At 41.1% G+C, this 21791-nt stretch overlaps 1 protein-coding gene across 1 annotated transcript; it reads left to right on the forward strand.

Annotated features, from left to right (window-relative positions):
• Positions 1-484: 484 nt before the first annotated feature.
• On the forward strand, positions 485-19967 carry LOC135568454 (uncharacterized). Its single transcript, XM_065015236.1, has 5 exons — positions 485-733; positions 5991-6107; positions 19039-19155; positions 19433-19517; positions 19646-19967. Exons 1-5 carry the CDS (start codon positions 516-518, stop codon positions 19901-19903), a joined length of 795 nt encoding a protein of 264 aa, XP_064871308.1. The 5' UTR covers positions 485-515; the 3' UTR covers positions 19904-19967.
• Positions 19968-21791: the final 1824 nt, after the last annotated feature.

Raw genomic sequence — 21791 nt, forward strand, 5'->3', positions numbered from 1 at the left:
ACTAACAAATTATTATTATTATTATTGTTGCTGTACTGTCTATAACTACCTTAACAAACAGTGACTTATTATTATTATTATTATTGTTGTTGTACTGTCTATAACTACCTTAACAAACAGTGACTTATTATTATTATTGTTGCTGTACTGTCTATAACTACCTTAACAGACAGTGACTTATTATTATTATTATTATTGTTGCTGTACTGTCTATAACTACCTTAACAAACAGTGACTTATTATTATTATTATTATTATTATTATTATTGTTGCTGTACTGTCTAGAACTACCTTAACAAACAGTGACTTATTATTATTATTGACAGTTACCATGGAGATGAAATGTCACAACTACGTTTCCATGTGATGCATTAAATCACCTGACTGTTTTGATATGTCTATTAGTAAATGTTTCATAAGAGATCATTAATAAATGATAACAATTGACATTAAATAATTACTGTGTTAACCACAAACAACATTTTGGATCTCTGTTTAGGGGCCAGTGCTCTAAAATGAGTCTCTCTGGGGAGAGAGAGGAGGGGGGCCCTGCCTCTAAAATGAGTCTCTCTGGGGAGAGAAAGGAGAGGGGCCCTGCCTCTAAAATGAGTCTCTCTGGGGAGAGAGAGGAGGGGGGCCCTGCCTCTAAAATGAGTCTCTCTGGGGAGAGAGAGGAGGGTGGCCCTGCCTCTAAAATGAGTCTCTCTGGGGAACATGACACCACATCTAAGAGGTGAGATGATAGTTTTTTGAAATAATCATTAACAGTTTATTTCCAAAATGCATCACATTTGTTTTTTCATCAGAATGGTTGCTTATGGGTACCTTCAATATTACTCTTCTCAGATTTACAGTTAATAGATTATAGATGGGTGTATCTTTATTAAATTATTATTATTATCAGTTAATAGATTTTAGATGGGTATATCTTTATTAAATTACTATTATTATCAGTTAATAGATTTTAGATGGGTATATCTTTATTAAATTACTATTATTATCAGTTAATAGATTTTAGATGGGTATATCTTTATTAAATTAGTATTATTATCAGTTAATAGATTATAGATGGGTATATCTTTATTAAATTATTATTATTATCAGTTAATAGATTTTAGATGGGTATATCTTTATTAAATTACTATTATTATCAGTTAATAGATTTTAGATGGGTATATCTTTATTAAATTACTATTATTATCAGTTAATAGATTATAGATGGGTATATCTTTATTAAATTACTATTATTATCAGTTAATAGATTATAGATGGGTATATCTTTATTAAATTATTATTACTATTATTACTGTCCTCTTTTTCAAGACGTGTCCGATTTAAACAGCCAGAATACATTTTTGAAATAAGATTATTTATTTTTTACGACATTGTTTCTGAATGGCTGCTGGGTAATTTGATTTGCATCAAAATCTTCATTCGTAGACATCGGATTGAGTGAATGCTGTACAGGTTGACTGAGTAGTAAACCAAATGGAAAGGTTTAGCTAATTGATTTGCCGATCTGACGCAGTTGCTACCTCAGATTATGAGGCGAGCAGGTGTGGTGAATGAGTTATGTAGTACCTACAGGAGGCCACACGGAGGAGCAAGAGAGCTATAAACCCATACTGTTTTTTTTTTTTTAACTTAAAAACCCTAAACCTAACAATCAATAAAATGTGATTGGGACAGGAAGAAGCACACAGGAGTTTTCCTGTGAGGGGACTGGTGGTGTATCCAGGGAGAAAACTAAACTAATCTTCTAAAATATAATTTGTGGTCTTATGCTGCCATATATTGGAATTATGTAGCAACTGCAGTAGTACTGAATAATGTGTAATTCCTTATTAAAGTAGTAATCACTCAGAATTGCAAAATATACCTATATATCTTCTAGATAATTGTATCACTTACAACCATAAAATAACCACTTAGAGCAAACAATTAAACATCACCAAAAACACCATACATTTAGTTCATTACCAAATTGAGCCGGTCGGTCACATTTTAGAGCGAGACAGATATATAGCATTTTGCAACAAAAAACATTTGTCTCTCTGATTGATTATTAAACAAATACAAATACATGTCTGGATTGAACAAGCCCTGATTTGAAAAAACACAATTCATTTGATAATTTCTGTAAGCAATAAAATCGAATTCACCAACTTTTCTAAAAAAGTGATACATAGCGTTTTGGAATTAAACTCTTCTTATGTTTCCCCATCTGAGCTCAGAGTAGATGAGAGATGTAATGTTTGTCTCTGTTGTGTTGAAGCCCAATCAAGCAGGAGAGACCAGCCTCCCCTGTTCCCAGCTGTGAGAGAGACCAGCCTCATTTATTGTTGTTGTTTTCATAATCAATAGGCTCATCATTTTGTCCATTTTCATGGTCCTAAAACAATATTAAACAAACACAACATTCCCTCACTGTGTGTGTGTACAGTCCCTAGATGAGGAGATGTAATCTCTATCCTTATTGCCACTTATTGTCACTTTTACCTCTACCTACATGTACATATTACCTCAATTATAGTCTCATTATTACCTCAACTACCTGGTACCCTGCACATTGACTCAGTACTGGTACTCCTTATAGCCTCATTATAACCTCAACTACCTGGTACACTGCACATTGACTCAGTACTGGTACTCCTTATAGCCTCATTATAACCTCAACTACCTGGTACACTGCACATTGACTCAGTACTGGTACTCCTTATAGCCTCATTATAACCTCAACTACCTGGTACACTGCACATTGACTCAGTACTGGTACTCCTTATAGCCTCATTATTACCTCAACTACCTGGTACCCTGCACATTGACTCAGTACTGGTACTCCTTATAGTCTCATTATTACCCCAACTACCTGGTACCTTGCACATTGACTCAGTACTGGTACTCCTTATAGTCTCATTATTACCCCAACTACCTGTTACCCTGCACATTGACTCAGTACTGGTTCTCCTTATAGTCTCATTATTACCTCAACTACCTGGTACCCTGCACATTGACTCAGTACTGGTTCTCCTTATAGTCTCATTATTACCCCAACTACCTGGTACCCTGCACATTGACTCAGTACTGGTTCTCCTTATAGTCTCATTATTACCCCAACTACCTGTTACCCTGCACATTGACTCAGTACTGGTTCTCCTTATAGTCTCATTATTACCTCAACTACCTGGTACCCTGCACATTGACTCAGTACTGGTTCTCCTTATAGTCTCATCATGACCTCAACTACCTGGTACCCTGCACATTGACTCAGTACTGGTTCTCCTTATAGTCTCATCATGACCTCAACTACCTGGTACCCTGCACATTGACTCAGTACTGGTTCTCCTTATAGTCTCATCATGACCTCAACTACCTGGTACCCTGCACATTGACTCAGTACTGGTTCTCCTTATAGTCTCATTATTACCCCAACTACCTGTTACCCTGCACATTGACTCAGTACTGGTTCTCCTTATAGTCTCATTATTACCTCAACTACCTGGTACCCTGCACATTGACTCAGTACTGGTACTCCTTATAGTCTCATTATTACCTCAACTACCTGGTACCCTGCACATTGACTCAGTACTGGTTCTCCTTATAGTCTCATTATTACCTCAACTACCTGTTACCCTGCACATTGACTCAGTACTGGTACTCCTTATAGTCTCATTATTACCCCAACTACCTGTTACCCTGCACATTGACTCAGTACTGGTTCTCCTTATAGTCTCATTATTACCTCAACTACCTGGTACCCTGCACATTGACTCAGTACTGGTTCTCCTTATAGTCTCATCATGACCTCAACTACCTGGTACCCTGCACATTGACTCAGTACTGGTTCTCCTTATAGTCTCATCATGACCTCAACTACCTGTTACCCTGCACATTGACTCAGTACTGGTTCTCCTTATAGTCTCATTATTACCTCAACTACCTGGTACCCTGCACATTGACTCAGTACTGGTTCTCCTTATAGTCTCATCATGACCTCAACTACCTGGTACCCTGCACATTGACTCAGTACTGGTACTCCTTATAGTCTCATTATTACCTCAACTACCTGGTACCCTGCACATTGACTCAGTACTGGTACTCCTTATAGTCTCATTATATTTATTTTGTGTTCCTATTTCCAAGGTACAAGGGCAACGTAGCACGTCTGGTGAACAGGTTCCACATCCTCAGTCAGACCAATACAAACAGGATCAGCAGCACAACAAGGTATCAGGTCTGGTGAAGCATTTATCAATACTGATAGGATGGAATGAAAGGGAGATCTGTTCTCAGATCAGTTTTCTACATTAAAATATTTCCTTGACATTATAATATGTCACAATACCGACCACAGATCAGCTTCTATTATCACCTATAGTTTCAAAGATTGTGGAGGCTTATTCTAATGCTTACCCAATTAAAATGCACTAAATCCCAGATTTGACATTGTGTTCATGTTACACATCATTAAATATATTGAGACAAATTACAGACAGTAGCCGACAAGTAGCAAAATAGAACTCAATATACTGAACAATGTGATTGAAATAGGCCTGAAGCCAACAGTTCATAGTTTAATGCAGTCATCTCGGTTTTCATTTGAAGCTAATTTGTTTAAGTCCCTTGTTTGAATCAATTACAAAGACATTGGCAACTTTGTATTTGTAGTCAACTTTCTTCTGAATTCATCTGTGGTCACAGAGAGACGGATAAACCATGTGATTCTGTGTTTAGCAGAGATCTTCTGTGTATAAAGTCATGCGGAAGGGCAATAAATAATTTAATGACTCACTCAGATGTTCTAGTGGTCTGAGGCAGGTGTTAGATTACTCAGCTGTTCTAGTGGTCTGAGGCAGGTGTTAGATTACTCAGCTGTTCTAGTGGTCTGAGGCAGGTGTTAGATTACTCAGCTGTTCTAGTGGTCTGAGGCAGGTGTTAGATTACTCAGCTGTTCTAGTGGTCTGAGGCAGGTGTTAGATTACTCAGCTGTTCTAGTGGTCTGAGGCAGGTGTTAGATTAATCAGCTGTTCTAGCGGTCTGAGGCAGGTGTTAGCTTCCTCAGCTGTTCTAGGGGTCTGAGGCAGGTGGTAGATTACTCAGCTGTTCTAGAGGTCTGAGGCAGGTGTTAGATTACTCAGCTGTTCAGTGGTCTGAGGCAGGTGTTAGATTACTCAGCTGTTCTAGTGGTCTGAGGCAGGTGGTAGATTAATCAGCTGTTCTAGTGGTCTGAGGCAGGTGTTAGATTACTCAGCTGTTCTAGTGGTCTGAGGCAGGTACATCATCACCGGCTGTCTGCATGACGGATGCTGGCTACCTCTGTCTGGTTCTCCTCTCTTCACTAGATGGACGGTAACTTTAGTGTTTAAAACCTCTGTGTCCAAGGACCAAACTTTTGAATATTATTTTCAGGGCGCCTCAATAGCAGGTATTGAACCCCGGGTAAATAATCACTAGTCAGAACCTCAACCTCAGTATACATTCATTATAAAAATCATCTTAATATCTGATATTGTGAGTAAACAACCTCGAGAGTGCGTCTTCCAGACCTCCAATAAATTACATCATTCAAACCCTCCCGGTTAGTAAATGTACCTCAACATGCCCCCGGAGAGGCAGAGTAACGACACCAGCCTTTTAGCGGGGCTGACAGACTGACTACAACGCTCGCGTCGCTAAATTAAATTAAATTTTGTTATTAAAAATGACACACTGCTCTCGCGCGCCAACGAGCGTCTAGAAGTCAGTTCTATTTGTGACGCAGTTCGCGCTGCATCTCCTCATTGGTTTATAGAAGCAGGTACCCACGTGCCATCTCCTCATTTGGCAAAAAAACATAACTTAACATAAACTTAACTTCTTTAAACAATAAAAGCTAATTTACCAACATTTCTGAAAAGTGATATATAGCGTTATGGAATGAAACTCTTATGTTTCCCCATCTGAGCTCAGAGTAGATGAGAGATGTAATGTTTGTCTCTGTTGTGTTGAAGACCAATCAAGCAGGAGAGACCAGCCTCCCCTGTTCCCAGTTGTGTGTCCATGAAGAGTGACTGGTCTATGGATCGTCCTATAGAGTTTAGAAAGGGAGACTTTTCTACTGAACAAAGGTAAGAAGAACTCATGGGTCATGGTCAGTGAGTTAAAAAAACACTGTCTCTAGTCATTTCTTTCTCCCATTTTCCCATTTATTGTTGTTGTTTTCATAATCCATAGGCTAATCATTTTGTCAATTTGCATAGTACTAAAACAATATTAAACAAACACAACATTCCCTGTGTGTGTGTGTGTGTGTGTGTGTGTGTGTGTCTGAACTCCCTGGATGAGGAGATGTAATCTCTATTCTGGTTGCCTAGTCACTTATACCCCTACCTACATGTGGATATTACCTCAATTACCTCAACTACCTGGTACCCTGCACATTGACTCAGTACTGGTACTCCTTATAGTCTCATTATTACCTCAACTACCTGGTACCCTGCACATTGACTCAGTACTGGTACTCCTTATAGTCTCATTATTACCTCAACTACCTGGTACCCTGCGCATTGACTCAGTACTGGTTCTCCTTATAGTCTCATTATTACCTCAACTACCTGGTACCCTGCACATTGACTCAGTACTGGTACTCCTTATAGTCTCATTATTACCTCAACTACCTGGTACCCTGCGCATTGACTCAGTACTGGTACTCCTTATAGTCTCATTATTACCTCAACTACCTGGTACCCTGCGCATTGACTCAGTACTGGTACTCCTTATAGTCTCATTATTACCTCAACTACCTGGTACCCAGCTGTCACGTAGAGTAGGTCAGAAGGCTAAACTGGATAACCTAACCTCTATCAAAATAAAAAGATGGCGGAGCCGCAAAAGTTCTTCTGTGCAAAGGTGTTTATTTACAAGTGATTCCGGAACAAAAAACAACAGTACTGCCATCAACGTCTACCTTATGGGACAGCTCAAAAACAATGCTGCCCCATCCACAGCTCAATCCAAAAATGCCTCACCATGACTGAAAGAGAGGCTCCTTTTGTAGGGCTAGCCCCTCCCCTCAGAACAATTAACCCTAATTAATTAATCAATTAACAATACAAACCTACATTTTCCATGAACTAAACATACTAAAGGATATACATTGCAACACGGTTTTAACCAATATCACAACATAACATTTACAACATTACATCACTACTGACAATATCTTTCAATATGCCCATATGCATTAATGAGCCATTTGGGACAGGCACTATAAAGCCAACCCAATTCCCTTAGCTCGGGTCCTTTTCCAGCATACCCGGAAGCTACAGAGATGGAGAGAGAGATTACAGAACAAACAAACAATGCGCTCATCCACAACATTGATAAGTATAATAATTATTGTATCTCTAAAATATGAACATTGACAAGTGTGAAATGCATGCACCAAGACAGAAGTTAATTTGTGTGTCGACCCACATTGTTAACTTATCTTATAATGGCGCAGGGAGGAGTGATGAATATGTGTGTGCGTTAAAGAACCAAATGCTGCCCGCGGCCAGTGACGGACTTCTACGTCACATTACCTTACTCCTCTCCTGAAGCGACCATGTTCGGGAGCCTTGATAGGTAGTCCGCAGTAACGTTCTCTTTTCCTGCCTTGTGACGGACACAGAACCTGAAGGGCTGGAGCTCCAGATACCACTTGGTCACACGAGAATTCCGGTCCTTCATGGTCTGGATCCAGGTCAGTGCTCTGTGGTCCGTGTGCAGGTCAAATTCCCTCCCAAGAAGGTAGTAACGGAGGCTATCTAGGGCCCACTTTATAGCCAGGCACTCCTTTTCGATTGTAGAATACCTGGTTTCCTTGGGCAACAGCTTCCGACTCAGGTACAGCACAGGAAGCTCTTCTCTTGGCTCCCCTTGGGCCAGTACAGCTCCAATTCCTACAGCCGAAGCGTCCACCTGCACGAGAAATCTCTTCTGAAAATCAGGGGTCTGGAGAACAGGGAATGAGCACAGTCGTTTTTTCAGTGTCATGAAGGCTTCCTCACACTCCTCAGTCCACTTCACAGGGTTGCTGGCCCCCTTCGAAGTGAGGTTGGTCAGAGGGACAGCGATGGTCGAAAACTGTGGAATGAATCTCCGGTACCACCCTGCCAGACCTAGGAAGGACTTCACCTGTGTCTTGGTTCTGAGTTGAGGGCTATTCCTGATGGACTCCACTTTCTCCACCTGAGGCCGAACTTCCCCCTTACCCAGCTGGTAACCCAGGTACTTTGTCTCCTGTTTCGCCCCCTCACACTTCAGGAGGTTAAGCGTGAGGCCTGCTTCATGGATCTCCCCAGGACTCTGCTAAGATGCTGTATGTGCTCCTCCCAGGAGTGGCTGTAGATCACCACGTCGTCCAAGTAAGCAGCACAGTAATCGTCACAGTCCTGGAGGACCTTGTCCATCAGCCTCTGGAAAGTCGCAGGGGCCCCATGAAGGCCAAACGGCATGACCTTGAACTGGAACAGGCCCATTGGCGTCCGGAATGCAGTGTAGGCCTTGGATTGTTCATCCAGGGGCACCTGCCAGTACCCTTTGCAGAGATCCAATGTGGTGATGTAATGAGCTCTACCTATTCTCTCCAGTAAGTCGTCAATGCGGGGCATGGGATAGGCATCAAACTGGGAGATGGCATTCACCTTACGGAAGTCCATGCAGACGCGCAAAGAGCCATCCTTCTTTGGGACAATGACAATAGGGCTGCTCCATTCACTTGAAGATGGCTCGACAACATCCATCTCTATCATGGTGTGGACCTCTTCCTTGAGGGCTACCACCAGCCTCGCAGGCACACGGTAAGGATGCTGGCGGACAGGGTTCTGGCCAGGTTTCAAACGAATGACGTGTTCTAGGACTTTGGTTCTTCCTGGTCTCTGACTGAAGAGGGCCGGATACTTGCCAAACAGCTGCTTCAGCTCATCTTGCTTGTCTTCTTCCAGGTGAGCCAGTATTACTTCTGCTCATTCTTTCCATGCCTCTGTGACCCCATCCGACTCATCCTCTTCTACTCTGCGGACCAGAAAGGACTTTCCTTTGGAGAGTTCCTCTCTCTCCTCCCAGGCCTTGAGAAGGATCACATGTTAGGTTTGCTTCTCCTTACCCTTGTCCGGATGCAGCACCTCGTAGGTCACTGGGCCCATCTTCCTCCCGATTAGGTACGGTCCTTGCCATTGCGCAAGGAGCTTGCTGGTAGACGAGGGAAGGAGGAGCAGGACTTTCTGTCCTGGCTCAAACTCTCTGTGGCGAGCTTGCTGGTCATAGCCTCTCTTCTGGGCCTTCTGGGCTTGCTGAAGGTTTGCTCTAGCTTCCTCTCGGTACCGTTCCAACCTGTCTCGCATCTGGAGGACATACTGGACAATCCCCTGTCCTGAGGTAGCTACTGGGGAACCTTCCCAGCACTTCTTCAGCAGGTCCAGTGGTCCTTGCACTGGCCATCCATAGAGGAGTTCGAATGGCGAGAAACCTGTCGATGCCTGAGGCACCTCCCTGTAAGCAAAAAGCAGAAAGGGTAACCACTTATCCCAGTCTTTACCAGTGTCAGCCACAAACTTCCTCAGCATGTTCTTGAGTGTTTGATTGAATCTCTCTATGAGCCCATCCGTTTGGGGATGGTAGGGAGTAGTCCTCAAGCCTTTAATGCCCAGCTGTCGGTGGAGTTGAACCATCAGTCGCGAGGTGAAGTTTGTCCCTTGGTCCGTCAGGATTTCATCTGGGATTCCTACACGAGAGAAGAGCTGAACAAGAGCACTGATTATTTTTGAAGTGGTTATGGAACGGAGTGGGAAGGCTTCTGGGAACCGGGTGGCATAGTCACAGATCACCAATATATACTTGTAACCTGCACTACTCTTCTCCAAGGGTCCAACAATGTCCATTGCAATTCTCTTGAATGGGGTAGAGATAACTGGCAGTGAACATAGAGGAGCCCGTTCAGACCTACGGACAGCACTGGTTTTCTGGCATGTGGGGCATTATTTGCAGTATTTTTGTACATCAGTATACATGGAGGACCAAAAGAAACGGGAGCCTAGCCTAAGATAAGTCTTATGTTGCCCTAGATGGCCTGCCCATGGAACTGTATGTGCAAGGTTGAGAACAAGTGGTCTACAGGTAGATGGCACCACCAACTTCCTGCTATCTGCCTCTGACCCAAGGTAGAGTATGTGGTTGTCTACTGTGTAAATCCCCCCACATGAAGATTGACTGTCCCCAGCTAAGGCCTTGTCAAACAAACATTTCAAGGTTGCGTCAGACTTCTGCAGTGTAGCAAAATTTTGTGGAACCTCCCATTGCACCTCTAACCCAGACACATCAGCAACAGGTACAGGGGTTCCCACATACTTTTCAAGACGCCGCTGGCGGCGTGACTTTCTGGGCCCTTTGGTTCCCCCCTCGCACAGACTATCACACAAGTCAGGCAGAGGTTGTAAACCAGCTTTGGCCTGGGCACGAGTGACAACTGAACATGCCATCTGAACATCAGACTGGCAAACTGACTGCTCATATAGCTGACCCCCCACACTTCCCAACAGATCAGAGAGTACAGGCACATCCCTCCCCAAAATCATCTCAAAAGGTAGCTTCTCCATTACCCCAACTTTGAGGAGGTATTTCTGACCCTGAATCTCAACTGTGAGCTCAGCTGTGGGCTGCTGTGACTGGTCACCATGGACACATTGGATCAGTGTCTGATGACCATAATCAATGTCATTAACAGGTACATTACATTTTCTGATCAATGACAGGGAACTGCCGGTGTCAATCATTGCAGTAAGACTTTTACCATTCACTTTTACAGGTACCAAGCATGACCCTTCCCGAGGCTGTCTATTCTGAACACCATCCCCCTCTCTGGGTACATAACAGTAACCTGAGAGCTTGGATTTACGTAGCGGACACATTGAAGCTTTGTGCCCCTTCTGCCGGCAGTAAAAACAGGTCAGACCCCTCCCATCAGAGCGAACTGCATGATCCCTTACCTCCCTCCCAGACACATAACCCCCAGAGTTACCTCCACCATCTCTGGCGTTTCTGATGTCCCTTGTGTCTCTGAGACTCCTTGGAGCGGGTGCTGCAGGTTGTGGTGGGCCCCCTTTACGTGCATTAAGATACTGCAGTGCAAGCTTGGCCGCCATAAGCCCGTCCTTGGGCTCGTGCTCTCGGACCCAGGTTCGAATGTCGTGTGGTAGAACTTGTAGAAGTTGCTCGAGGATGATGACCTCCCCGATTTCGTCCTGTGCCTTCTCCCCCGGTCGAACCCATCGTCGGTAGAGACCCTTGAGGCGGTGGTACGTCTCTGTCGGCGACTCACCCGATGGCGTTGATGCAGCTCTGAAGCGTTGACGGTAGGTTTCCGGTGAGATGTCAAACTTCACCAGCAGCGCTTCCTTCAAGCCCTGGTAGACATTGGCCAGCCCCTCATCCATTGCTGTGTAAGCCTCTAAGGCCTTGCCCGTGAGCAATGGGACAAGCCTGCAGGCCCACTCTACCTCAGGCCACTGCCACGTCTTAGCCATGCGCTCAAACCTCAGCAAGTAGTTTTCAATGTCCTCCACCTGCTGGTATGAGGGCATCTTTGGCTCCTTCCTCAGGAATGCTGGAAGATGGACGTTATAACACTGCTGGACTGGTCTCCTGGTGCTGGCCTCATTACTGCTTGGGGTGCCTGCTCTGGAGTTGAAGTCCCTGCTGCATCGAGCCTTTGTCGTCCTGGTGTTGGAAGACCCAATCTTGGGCTCTCACTGACGAGTTCCGCCTGGTGGGGAGCTGTGAGGATAGATTGGCGTAGGCCACGTAACTCCTGCTTGAAGTCTTCGTCCCTCCTCTCAAGGCAGGTGAAAAGTTGCTGAAAAAGGGTTACCATGGTTGGGTGTGGTTCTGGTCCCCCAACTGCTCCTTCAGTCAGCAGCTCACCCAGTTCTGGTTGTCTTTGGCCCCGCGGTCGGGCTCCTAGTTTCTCATACTTGACCTCTTCTTCACCAGACGATTCCATGGTATTCCACCCCGGTTCAACTTCAGGTACCTTTTCTGACAGTTGATGCTGTTGCTGAGAACGCAATCCTGTACGCATTCCTTTACCTCTCTTGTTGGAATTCACTGATTTGCGGTACCCCATCCCACCACTGCCACCATATGTCACGTAGAGTAGGCCAGAAGGCTAAACTGGATAATCTAACCTCTATCAAAATAAAAAGATGGCGGAGCCGCAAAAGTTCTTCTGTGCAAAGGTGTTTATTTACAAGTGATTCCGGAACAAAAAACAACAGTACTGCCATCAACGTCTACCTTATGGGACAGCTTAAAAACAATGCTGCCCCATCCACAGCTCAATCCAAAAATGCCTTCCCATGACTGAAAGAGAGGCTCCTTTTGTAGGGCTAGCCCCTCCCCTCAGAACATTACATTACATTTAGGTCATTTAGCAGACGCTCTTATCCAGAACAATTAACCCTAATTAATTAATCAATTAACAATACAAACCTACATTTTCCATGAACTAAACATACTAAAGGATATACATTGCAACACGGTTTTAACCAATATCACAACATAACATTTACAACATTACATCACTACTGACAATATCTTTCAATGTGCCCATATGCATTAATGAGCCATTTGGGACAGGCACTATAAAGCCAACCAAATTCCCTTAGCTCGGGTCCTTTTCCAGCATACCCGGAAGCTACAGAGATGGAGAGAGAGAACAGAACAGAGGATTGGCCAAGATGGCTGCTTGAACAGACGCTTTTTTACCGAGCTCCGTACCAAACTTCAGAAAGATTGTGAAAATTGTTTAAAAAAAAAAAAAAAGTTTAGTCATTATCTTTATTTGTTCAAGATATAAGACCTTTCCTGTGACTGGAATGATAATTGGATAATTTATTTCAGCATGTCCATGCAAAGTCGTGACAAAAAAAGAAAGGAAAAAGTTAGCCGTTCTATTGCTAATCAACAAGAGAGAAACGTGCTTATAGACAACTGCCATAACTACACTTGGCCTATGGATAATATCATGCTTTCGAATGCTGAAGATGACGAATTCCCCTCTTTACCGGTTACTCCGTGCAAACCTCCACCCTCCAAAAAACCCAACATGAACTCTGACATCGTGGCTACCCTCTCCTTACTCATCAACTCCAGGTGTGACGCCATTGAGAAAATGGTAGCCGCGAACACCATGGTTATCGAAGGCTTGAAAAAGACTGTGGAGTTTGCATGTGGTGAAATTAATGATGTGAAAACGAGAGTGACAAAAGTTGAAAAAAATGTGGAAAGGGTGGAAAAGAATAACAATGTCTACCATAGACGTCTCACTGATCTGGAACAATACACAAGAAAATGGAACCTGAGACTCTACGGCTTGCCAGAGGTGGAGAATGAAGATGTGCGAGGAGAGGCTATCCGTATCTGCCAAGAAGTTTTGCCTGCAGAGAAGAACAAAGTTGGTGATAACATCGACGTTGTACATCGCCTCGGCAAGAAGCAACAGCAAAGCGATTCAAGACCCAGGGGTATCATCATCCTATTCACTACCAGATTCTACAGGGATGCTGTCTGGAAAGCTGCTAGGAAGAACGCCTTCCTTCAGAGCCATGGTATGCGTTTCGCCGAGCATCTCAGCCCGGAGGACATAGAAAGAAGGAACAAGTTGTGGCCAACGATCAAGATAGCACGAAGTGAGGGAAGGCTGCTTACTTCGTCGGAGGACGAGGTTTCATCAACGGTTCAGAAATCCATATTCCTCCCTAAAATCTCACCAGAAGGAACAGGTTGATGGTTTCAGCCATGCTATTCTCATTTTCCTTATGTGGTTTACCTATCAAGCATCAGGTGACTATTTTAAAGGAATACTCAGGTATTTCAATTCATTAGTTTGTTCTTGTATGACCAGAAGTCCTATTTTGTTTATAAACTTACGAAGAAGATTGAAAGCTGAATTTATGTTTTATATATACAGTAACTAAGATACTGTTTTAAATGGCATACAGGTCTGCTCTGACTTTACACGGTTATTGTTCTATTTAGTTATTAATACTTATTTCCACAGAAGGTCTTAGGAACGTTTATATGTAAAACATTTTGTTATTCAATTATTTTATGATCAGATTTCATATGTACTTAAAATAGTAGGTACCCTTTTATTTTAATTATTATTTGTTTTATTTCTCAGAATAGTTCCTGATTACACTAAAGAGGGTTTTTAGTCTCTCTTACCACAAGAACCCTTGGTTTGGTCTTGAACATAATTTCCAGTTGAGTTGAATTTCAAAGGTTATGGAATAAGCTATTTTCACTTTAAATTGACTTAAATGGTGCAGATCTCGGTTCCTTATCGTTTACGTTCACTGCTCCTATGTCTTTGACCCATCCTACTACAGTTTATACTTTTATATAATCTTTGTTGTTTTGTCTTTGTCTATATTATCTCTTAATGCTAGGGGGTTACGAAACAGTGTGAAGCGCAAGGCCTTATTTTTATTTGCTGAACAATTTCGAACAGATTTTTGCTTTTTTCAAGAGTCTCACTCAATTTCTGCTGATGCCAACTTCTGGAGGTCACAGTGGGGCAACGATATTTGGCTTTCCCATGGATCTGAACGCTCTGCTGGTGTCACTACAATGAAAAATACCTTTGGTGGTAATATTCTACACTCGGAATGTGACCCCTTTGGTCACTTTATTTGTCTTGTGATCAGTTACAATGACATTACACTCATTACTGTAAACTTCTACGGGTACAACACCAAACATGAGAATGATGAGTTGCTTGAATCTATAGAGAAACATATACTTCATTGGCTATCTAAATTTCCCAATTCGTTATTATTGATAGGAGGGGACTTTAACATTACTATAGATAATTCAACTGATAGATGGCCCCCAGGTAGGCCAACCAATCAGAATTTGGGTTTAATACTTTTTATGGAAAAGTTTGATCTTACTGAGATATGGAGAGAGAGGTTTCCGGCCGAAAGATCATTCACTTGGAGTAACAAAACAGGCTCCAGACAATCCAGAATAGATTTTTGGCTTATATCCAAATGTATTGATAGTGAGTGTGTTACTACAAATATTTGTACTACTCCCCTCACAGACCATAAGGCTATTTACATTGATATCAAAATATTTACCCCTGATACAAACCTTGGTAGAGCATCCTACTGGAAGATAAATAGCTCATTATTAAATAATGATATAGTTACATTTGAGGTTAAAGATCTGCTCTCACACTTTTGGGAAAGGGCTTGTGAAGAAAAATCTTATTGCAAGAACTGGGAGCTCTTTAAATTTGAGGTGTCCAAATATCTTAGAAAATATGGTAGTAATCTTGCTAAGACCAGAAGAGCTGAGGAGGAAAAGGTGATCATTAAGATAACTTCCCTTTCTCAGAGGTCCCCAGCCGACCTCTTGGGGGAGGAGAAGATGGAACTAATTGAGTTACAAAATAAACTGGATAATATATATAAATTAAAAGCAGAAGGAGCCTTTATTAGATCTAGGAAAAAATGGATTGAGGAGGGAGAACAGAATTCATCCTATTTCTTTAGACTTGAGAAATTTCACTCTAAAAATAACACTATCCATAAGTTAAACATTGATGGTGTTATTACAGATGACCAAAAATTAATCTCTAAATACTGGAGCAATTTTTACAGAAAATTGTATAGCTCTACGTACTGTCAGGAATCCACAGATATGTTTTTTAACTCACTGAATAATGTTCACTCTATCAGTGATATAGAATCTAAACAGTGTGATGAACCCATCAAAGTTGAAGAGATTATAGAGTCTATCAAACATCTAAAGAACAATAAATCACCAGGTGTTGATGGAATTACATCAGAATTTTACAAATTATTTTCTGAACAAGTAGCGCCCTTCCTATTCCAAGTCTTTTTAGAGAGTATTAAAAACAATGTTCTCCCTCCTACAATGAGTCAGGGGTTAATATCACTGATACCTAAGCCTAAAAAATAAGTGCTGCTCATTGATAACTGGCGTCCAATTTGTCTTCTTAATAATGACTATAAGATATTAGCCTCACTACTTGCAAAAATAATTAAAGAAGTTTTGGATGCAATCATTGATGAAACACAGTCTGGCTTCATGAGGAACAGACATATTTCTAACAATGTCAGACTAGTATTAGACGTACTTGACTACTCAGACCTAATAACTGAGGATAGCTTCATATTATTTTTAGATTTTTATAAAGCATTTGACACAGTAGAGCATCCGTTTCTCTTCCACTCCCTTGAGAGACTTGGCTTTGGGGATTTTTTTCTGTAAGGCTATTAAGACTCTCTATGCAAATGGTAACAGCTCTATCAAATTGAAATATGGCACCTCACCTAGATTTGAGTTAAAGAGAGGAATTAGGCAAGGTTGTCCTATCTCTCCGTACCTGTTTTTATTAATCACCCAACTTCTTGCAAATTCTTTAAATAATAGTCCTGTACAAGGTATTTCCATAGCTGGTAAAGAAATTATTATAAGCCAGCTGGCTGACGATACTACACTTTTTCTGAAAGACGCTAACCAAATTCCCATATCGATCAATGTGATACAATCCTTTTCCAAAGCGTCTGGTCTATATCTTAACATTAAGAAATGTGAACTCATGGCTGTCAAAGATTGTGTGACACCTTCATATTATGGTATTCCAGTAAAAGAAGAACTTACATATTTAGGCATAACCATTACAAAGGATCAGAAGTCTAGAGGCTTACTAAATTTTAACCCTCTTATTAAAAAAACCCAGAAGAAACTAAATCAATGGCTACAGAGGGACTTATCTTTAAAAGGTAGAGTCCTAATAATCAAGGCTGAAGGTATCTCTAGACTAACATATGGTGCCCTATCTTCTATATCTTGACTGTAAAATAAGCAAGGAGATAGACCAGATGCTTTTCAACTTTCTTTGGAGAAACCGTACCCATTACATTAGGAAAACTGTTGTAATGAACACTTATGAGAATGGTGGACTGAATTTTCTGGATTTTACTACTTTAAATAATACTTTCAAGATCAATTGGATAAAGCAATTCCTAAGAAGACCCACTTCTATCTGGAATTTTATTCCTCATCATGTCTTCTCTACTTTTGGTGGCCTTAACTTCATGTTGTTTTGCAATTATAATATTGACAAAGTTCCAGTGAAACTTTCTGCTTTTCATCGGCAGGTTTTCTTGTCATGGTCCTTAATTTATAAACACAATTTTTCTCCACACAGATATTATATATGGAATAATGGGGATATATTGTATAAAAATACCTCTCTGTTTTTAGAATATTGGTTCAGAAATAATATCCTATTGGTGAGCCAACTGGTAAATGCAGAGGGTTTTTTACTCAGTTATAAAGAATTCTTATCACTTTACAAGGTCCCTGTAACACCTAAAGATTTTGCAATTGTTTTAGATGCCATTCCCTCAGGTGTTGCTATGTTATTCAGGAACATGTCAAGACCTGACCCTCAGAACCTACCTTCTATTGACCCTGTTGACTCATCAGTAGGAAAGATTTGTTTCTCTTTTGGTCCATTCAACAACAGAGCGATACGATCCTTGTTTCAGCAGGATGTTGTATCTATACCTTATGTCATGCCTTACTGGAATGGATTTATTGATAATATCTGTTGGAAAAAAGTTTGGATGTTGCCACAAACATACCTACTTGTTAACAAAATTAAGGAAGTTTCCTTTAAAATTATTCATAAATATTATCCTGCCAACCACTATATGAAGAAGTTTAAGGAAAACATCAACTCAAATTGTTCCTTTTGTAATGACCACCCAGAAACAGTTGTGCATCTTTTTTGGCATTGTATGCATGTAAGAAAACTGTGGCAAGACATCAGTAGGTTTATAATTGAACACATTTATGAAGATTTTACACTATTGTGGAGAGATGTACTGTTTGGATTCTTTACATACAATAGAAATAAGCGGAATCATTTTTATGTAATTAATTTCATTATTCTTTTGGCCAAATTTCATATACACAAATGTAAATTTACAAACAGAAAACCACATTTTCGTACCCTACAAAAAGAAATTGAACTGTATTTTAAGACGATTAAATGCTCTACTAACAAAAAAGCTGTTAGAATTGTAAGTATATGCATGTCCCTTAAGGTCCTTGTGTAATTGTAATGTGATATTGTACCCCCTAGCCCCGCCCCTAGCCCCGCCCCCAGCCCCGCCCCTAGCTCGATTGTCCATTGTTTGTAATCTATGTATGCTTGTGTTCCCTCATGTGCTTTATGTATTGATTTGTTGTTAATAAAAATAAAAAATAAAATTTTTTTTTTTTTTAAATAAAAAAGAGAGAACAGAACAAACAAACAATGCGCTCATCCACAACATTGATAAGTATAATAATTATTGTATCTCTCAAATATGAACATTGACAAGTGTGAAATGCATGCACCGAGACAGAAGTTAATTTGTGTGTCGACCCACATTGTTAACTTATCTTATAATGGCGCAGGGAGGAGTGATGAATATGTGTGTGCGTTAAAGAACCAAATGCTGCCCGCGGCCAGTGACGGACTTCTACGTCACACCAGCACATTGCCTCAGTACTGGTATTCCTTATAGTCTCATTATTACCTCAACTACCTGGTACCCTGCACATTGACTTAGTACTGGTTCTCCTTATAGTCTCATTATTACCTCAACTACCTGGTACCCTGCACATTGACTCAGTACTGGTTCTCCTTATAGTCACATTATTCGCGTCAACGAGCGTCTAGAAGTCAGTTCTATTTGTGACGCAGTTCGTGCTGCATCTCCTCATTGGTTTATAGAAGCAGGTACCCACGTGTCATCTCCTCATTTAGCAAAACAACATAACTTAACATAAACATATCTTCTTTAAACAATAAAAGCTCATTTACGAACATTTCTGAAAATGGATAAATAGCTTTTTCAAATGAAACTCTTGTTTCCCCATCTGAGCTCAGAGTAGATGAGAGATGTAATGTTTGTCTCTGTTGTGTTGAAGCCCAATCAAGCAGGAGAGACCAGCCTCCCCTGTTCCCAGCTGTGTGTCCATGAAGAGTCACCAGTCTATGAATCCTCCTATAGTGTTTAGAAAGGGAGACTTTTCTACTGAACAAAGGTAAGAAGAACTTATGGGTCAGTGAGTTAAACAACACTGTCTCTAGGCATTTCTCCTCCCATTTTCCCATTTATTGTTGTTGTTTTCATAATCCATAGGCTAATCATTTTGTCTATTTTCATAGTCCTAAAACAAAATTAAACAAACACAACATTCCCTCCGTGTGTGTGTGTGTGTGTGTGCATGTGCGTGTGCATGTGCGTGTGTGTGTGTGTGTGTGAGTGTGTGTGTGTGTACTCCCTGGATGAGGAGATGTAATCTCATGTTTTGTCCACAGAAACCAACAGGAGAGATCAGAGTCAGAGATTCTCAGTGGTCAGTCTTCCCAGAGTCATCAAACAGACCTGGCCTCCATATTCAGTGTATGTGGTCCTGTTATGTACATTTGTTTTTGTTTGCCTCAAGAAAAGTTGATCTGTCAATCATTCATTAATGTGTTAATGAGAAAGCATTTGTCTCTTGCTTAACTCATTTACTTAATTTATTCCAGATGCTTGAAGAGAAAATTATGACTTTTGTGAAGAACGAGCTGAAGATGTTCAAGAGGATTCTTAGTCCAGAACTCCCAGAAGGCTTTGAGAGTCAGAAGCAGGATAAGGAAGTGGTGGACCCTGAAGATGAGAAGCAGGAGAGCAGTGCCAGAGAGGGGGCTCTGAAGATCACACTGCACATCCTGAGGAAAATGAACCAGAAGGAGCTTGCTGACACACTGGAGAAATGTAAGATCTGTCTGCCTCATGTTGAATGATGTTTTATAACATTTAAAAGCTGTAGCCAAAGTACAGCTAAAGTAGCTGTGTAACTCAATGATATTGTAGCAGCCTTAAATAGAGGTCGACCGATTATGATTTTTCAACCCAGATACCGATACCGATTATTGGACGACACCAATTAATCGGCCAATTTTAAAAAAAATGAAAAATGTGTTTGCAATAATGACAATTACAACAATACTGAATGAACACTTATTTTAACTTAATATAATACATCAATAAAATCAATTTAGCCTGAAATAAATAATGAAACATGTTCAATTTGGTTTAAATAATGCAAAAACAAAGTGTTGGAGAAGAAAGTAAAAGTGCAATATGTACCATGTAAGAAAGCTAACGTTTAAGTTCCTTGCTCAGAACATGAGAACATATGAAAGCTGGTGGTTCCTTTTAACATGAGTCTTCAATATTCCCAGGTAAGAAGTTTTAGGTTGTAGTTATTATAGGACTATTTCCCTCTATACCATTTGTATTTCATTAACCTTTGACTATTGGATGTTCTTATAGGAACTTTAGTATTGCCAGTGTAACAGTATAGCTTCCGTCCCTCTCCTCGCTCCTCCCTGGGCTCAAACCAGGAACACAACGACAACAGCCACCATCGAAGCAGCGTTTCCCATGCAGAGCAAGGGAAACAACCACTCCAAGGCTCAAAGCGAGTTACGTTTGAAACGCTATTAGCGCGCGCTAACTAGCTAGCCATTTCACTTCGGTGACACCAGCCTCATCTCGGGAGTTGATTGGCTTGAAGTCATCAACAGCGCAATGCTTGATAGTTGTATGCTTGTGTGCTCAGTCAGATTATATATATTATCTAGCAGGATATCATCAACCATGTGTAGTTAACTAGTGATTATGATTGATTGATTGTTTTTGATAAGATACGTTTAATGCTAGCTAGCAACTTACCTTGGCTTACTGCGTTCGCTTAAGAGGGAGTCTCCTTGTGGAGTGCAATCGTTATTGCTTTGGACTAGTTAACCTGAAGGTTGCAAGATTGGATCCCCCAAGGTGACAAGGTGAAACTCTGTCATTCTACCCCTGAACGAGGCAGTTAACCCACCGTTCCTAGGCCGTCATTGAAAATACGGTGTCCAAAAATCGGTGTCCAAAAATCGGTGTCCAAAAATTCAGATTTCCGATTGTTATGAAAACTTGAAATCGGCCCCAATTAATCAGCCATTCCGGTTAATCGGTCGACCTCTAGAAGATGTAGCTAAAGTACAGCTAAAGTAGCTGTGTAACTCAATGATATTGTAGCAGCCTTAACACAACACCTAGTGACCTCATCAAGTAGCAGCAGGGATGTGTTGTGGTGATTCATTTAGAGAGAGAGAACATTAATAATACCATCAATAATACCAATAATAATATAATCAGTCACACCAGTCTGTAATGCATCATGAAAACATTTACACATTTATACAGTCAGTTAAAAGAATCAATTATTATAATTTAAAACTTTATAACAGTCCTACAATACTGTAGACATTAAAACAGATGTAATATTAATATCCTCTGTGGTATTTCTTCATTCAGATGAGCTTGCTGTGATTTGCCAACGTGAACTCAAATCTAATCTAAAGAAGAAGTTTCAATGTGTATTTGAGGGGATCGCTAAACAAGGAAACCCAACACTTCTCAATAAGATCTACACAGAGCTCTACATCACAGAGGGTGGAACAGGAGAGGTCAATAATGAACATGAGCTGAGACAGATTGAGACAACAACCAGGAAACAAGCAAGACCAGAGACTGCAATCAAATGTAACGACATCTTCACACCCTTAACTGGACAAGACAAACGTATCAGAACTGTGCTGACAAAGGGAGTCGCTGGCATTGGAAAAACAGTCTCTGTGC

This window comes from Oncorhynchus nerka, unplaced genomic scaffold (assembly GCF_034236695.1).
Source record: "Oncorhynchus nerka isolate Pitt River unplaced genomic scaffold, Oner_Uvic_2.0 unplaced_scaffold_1584, whole genome shotgun sequence".
In the NCBI taxonomy this organism is placed as follows: Eukaryota; Metazoa; Chordata; class Actinopteri; order Salmoniformes; family Salmonidae; genus Oncorhynchus; species Oncorhynchus nerka.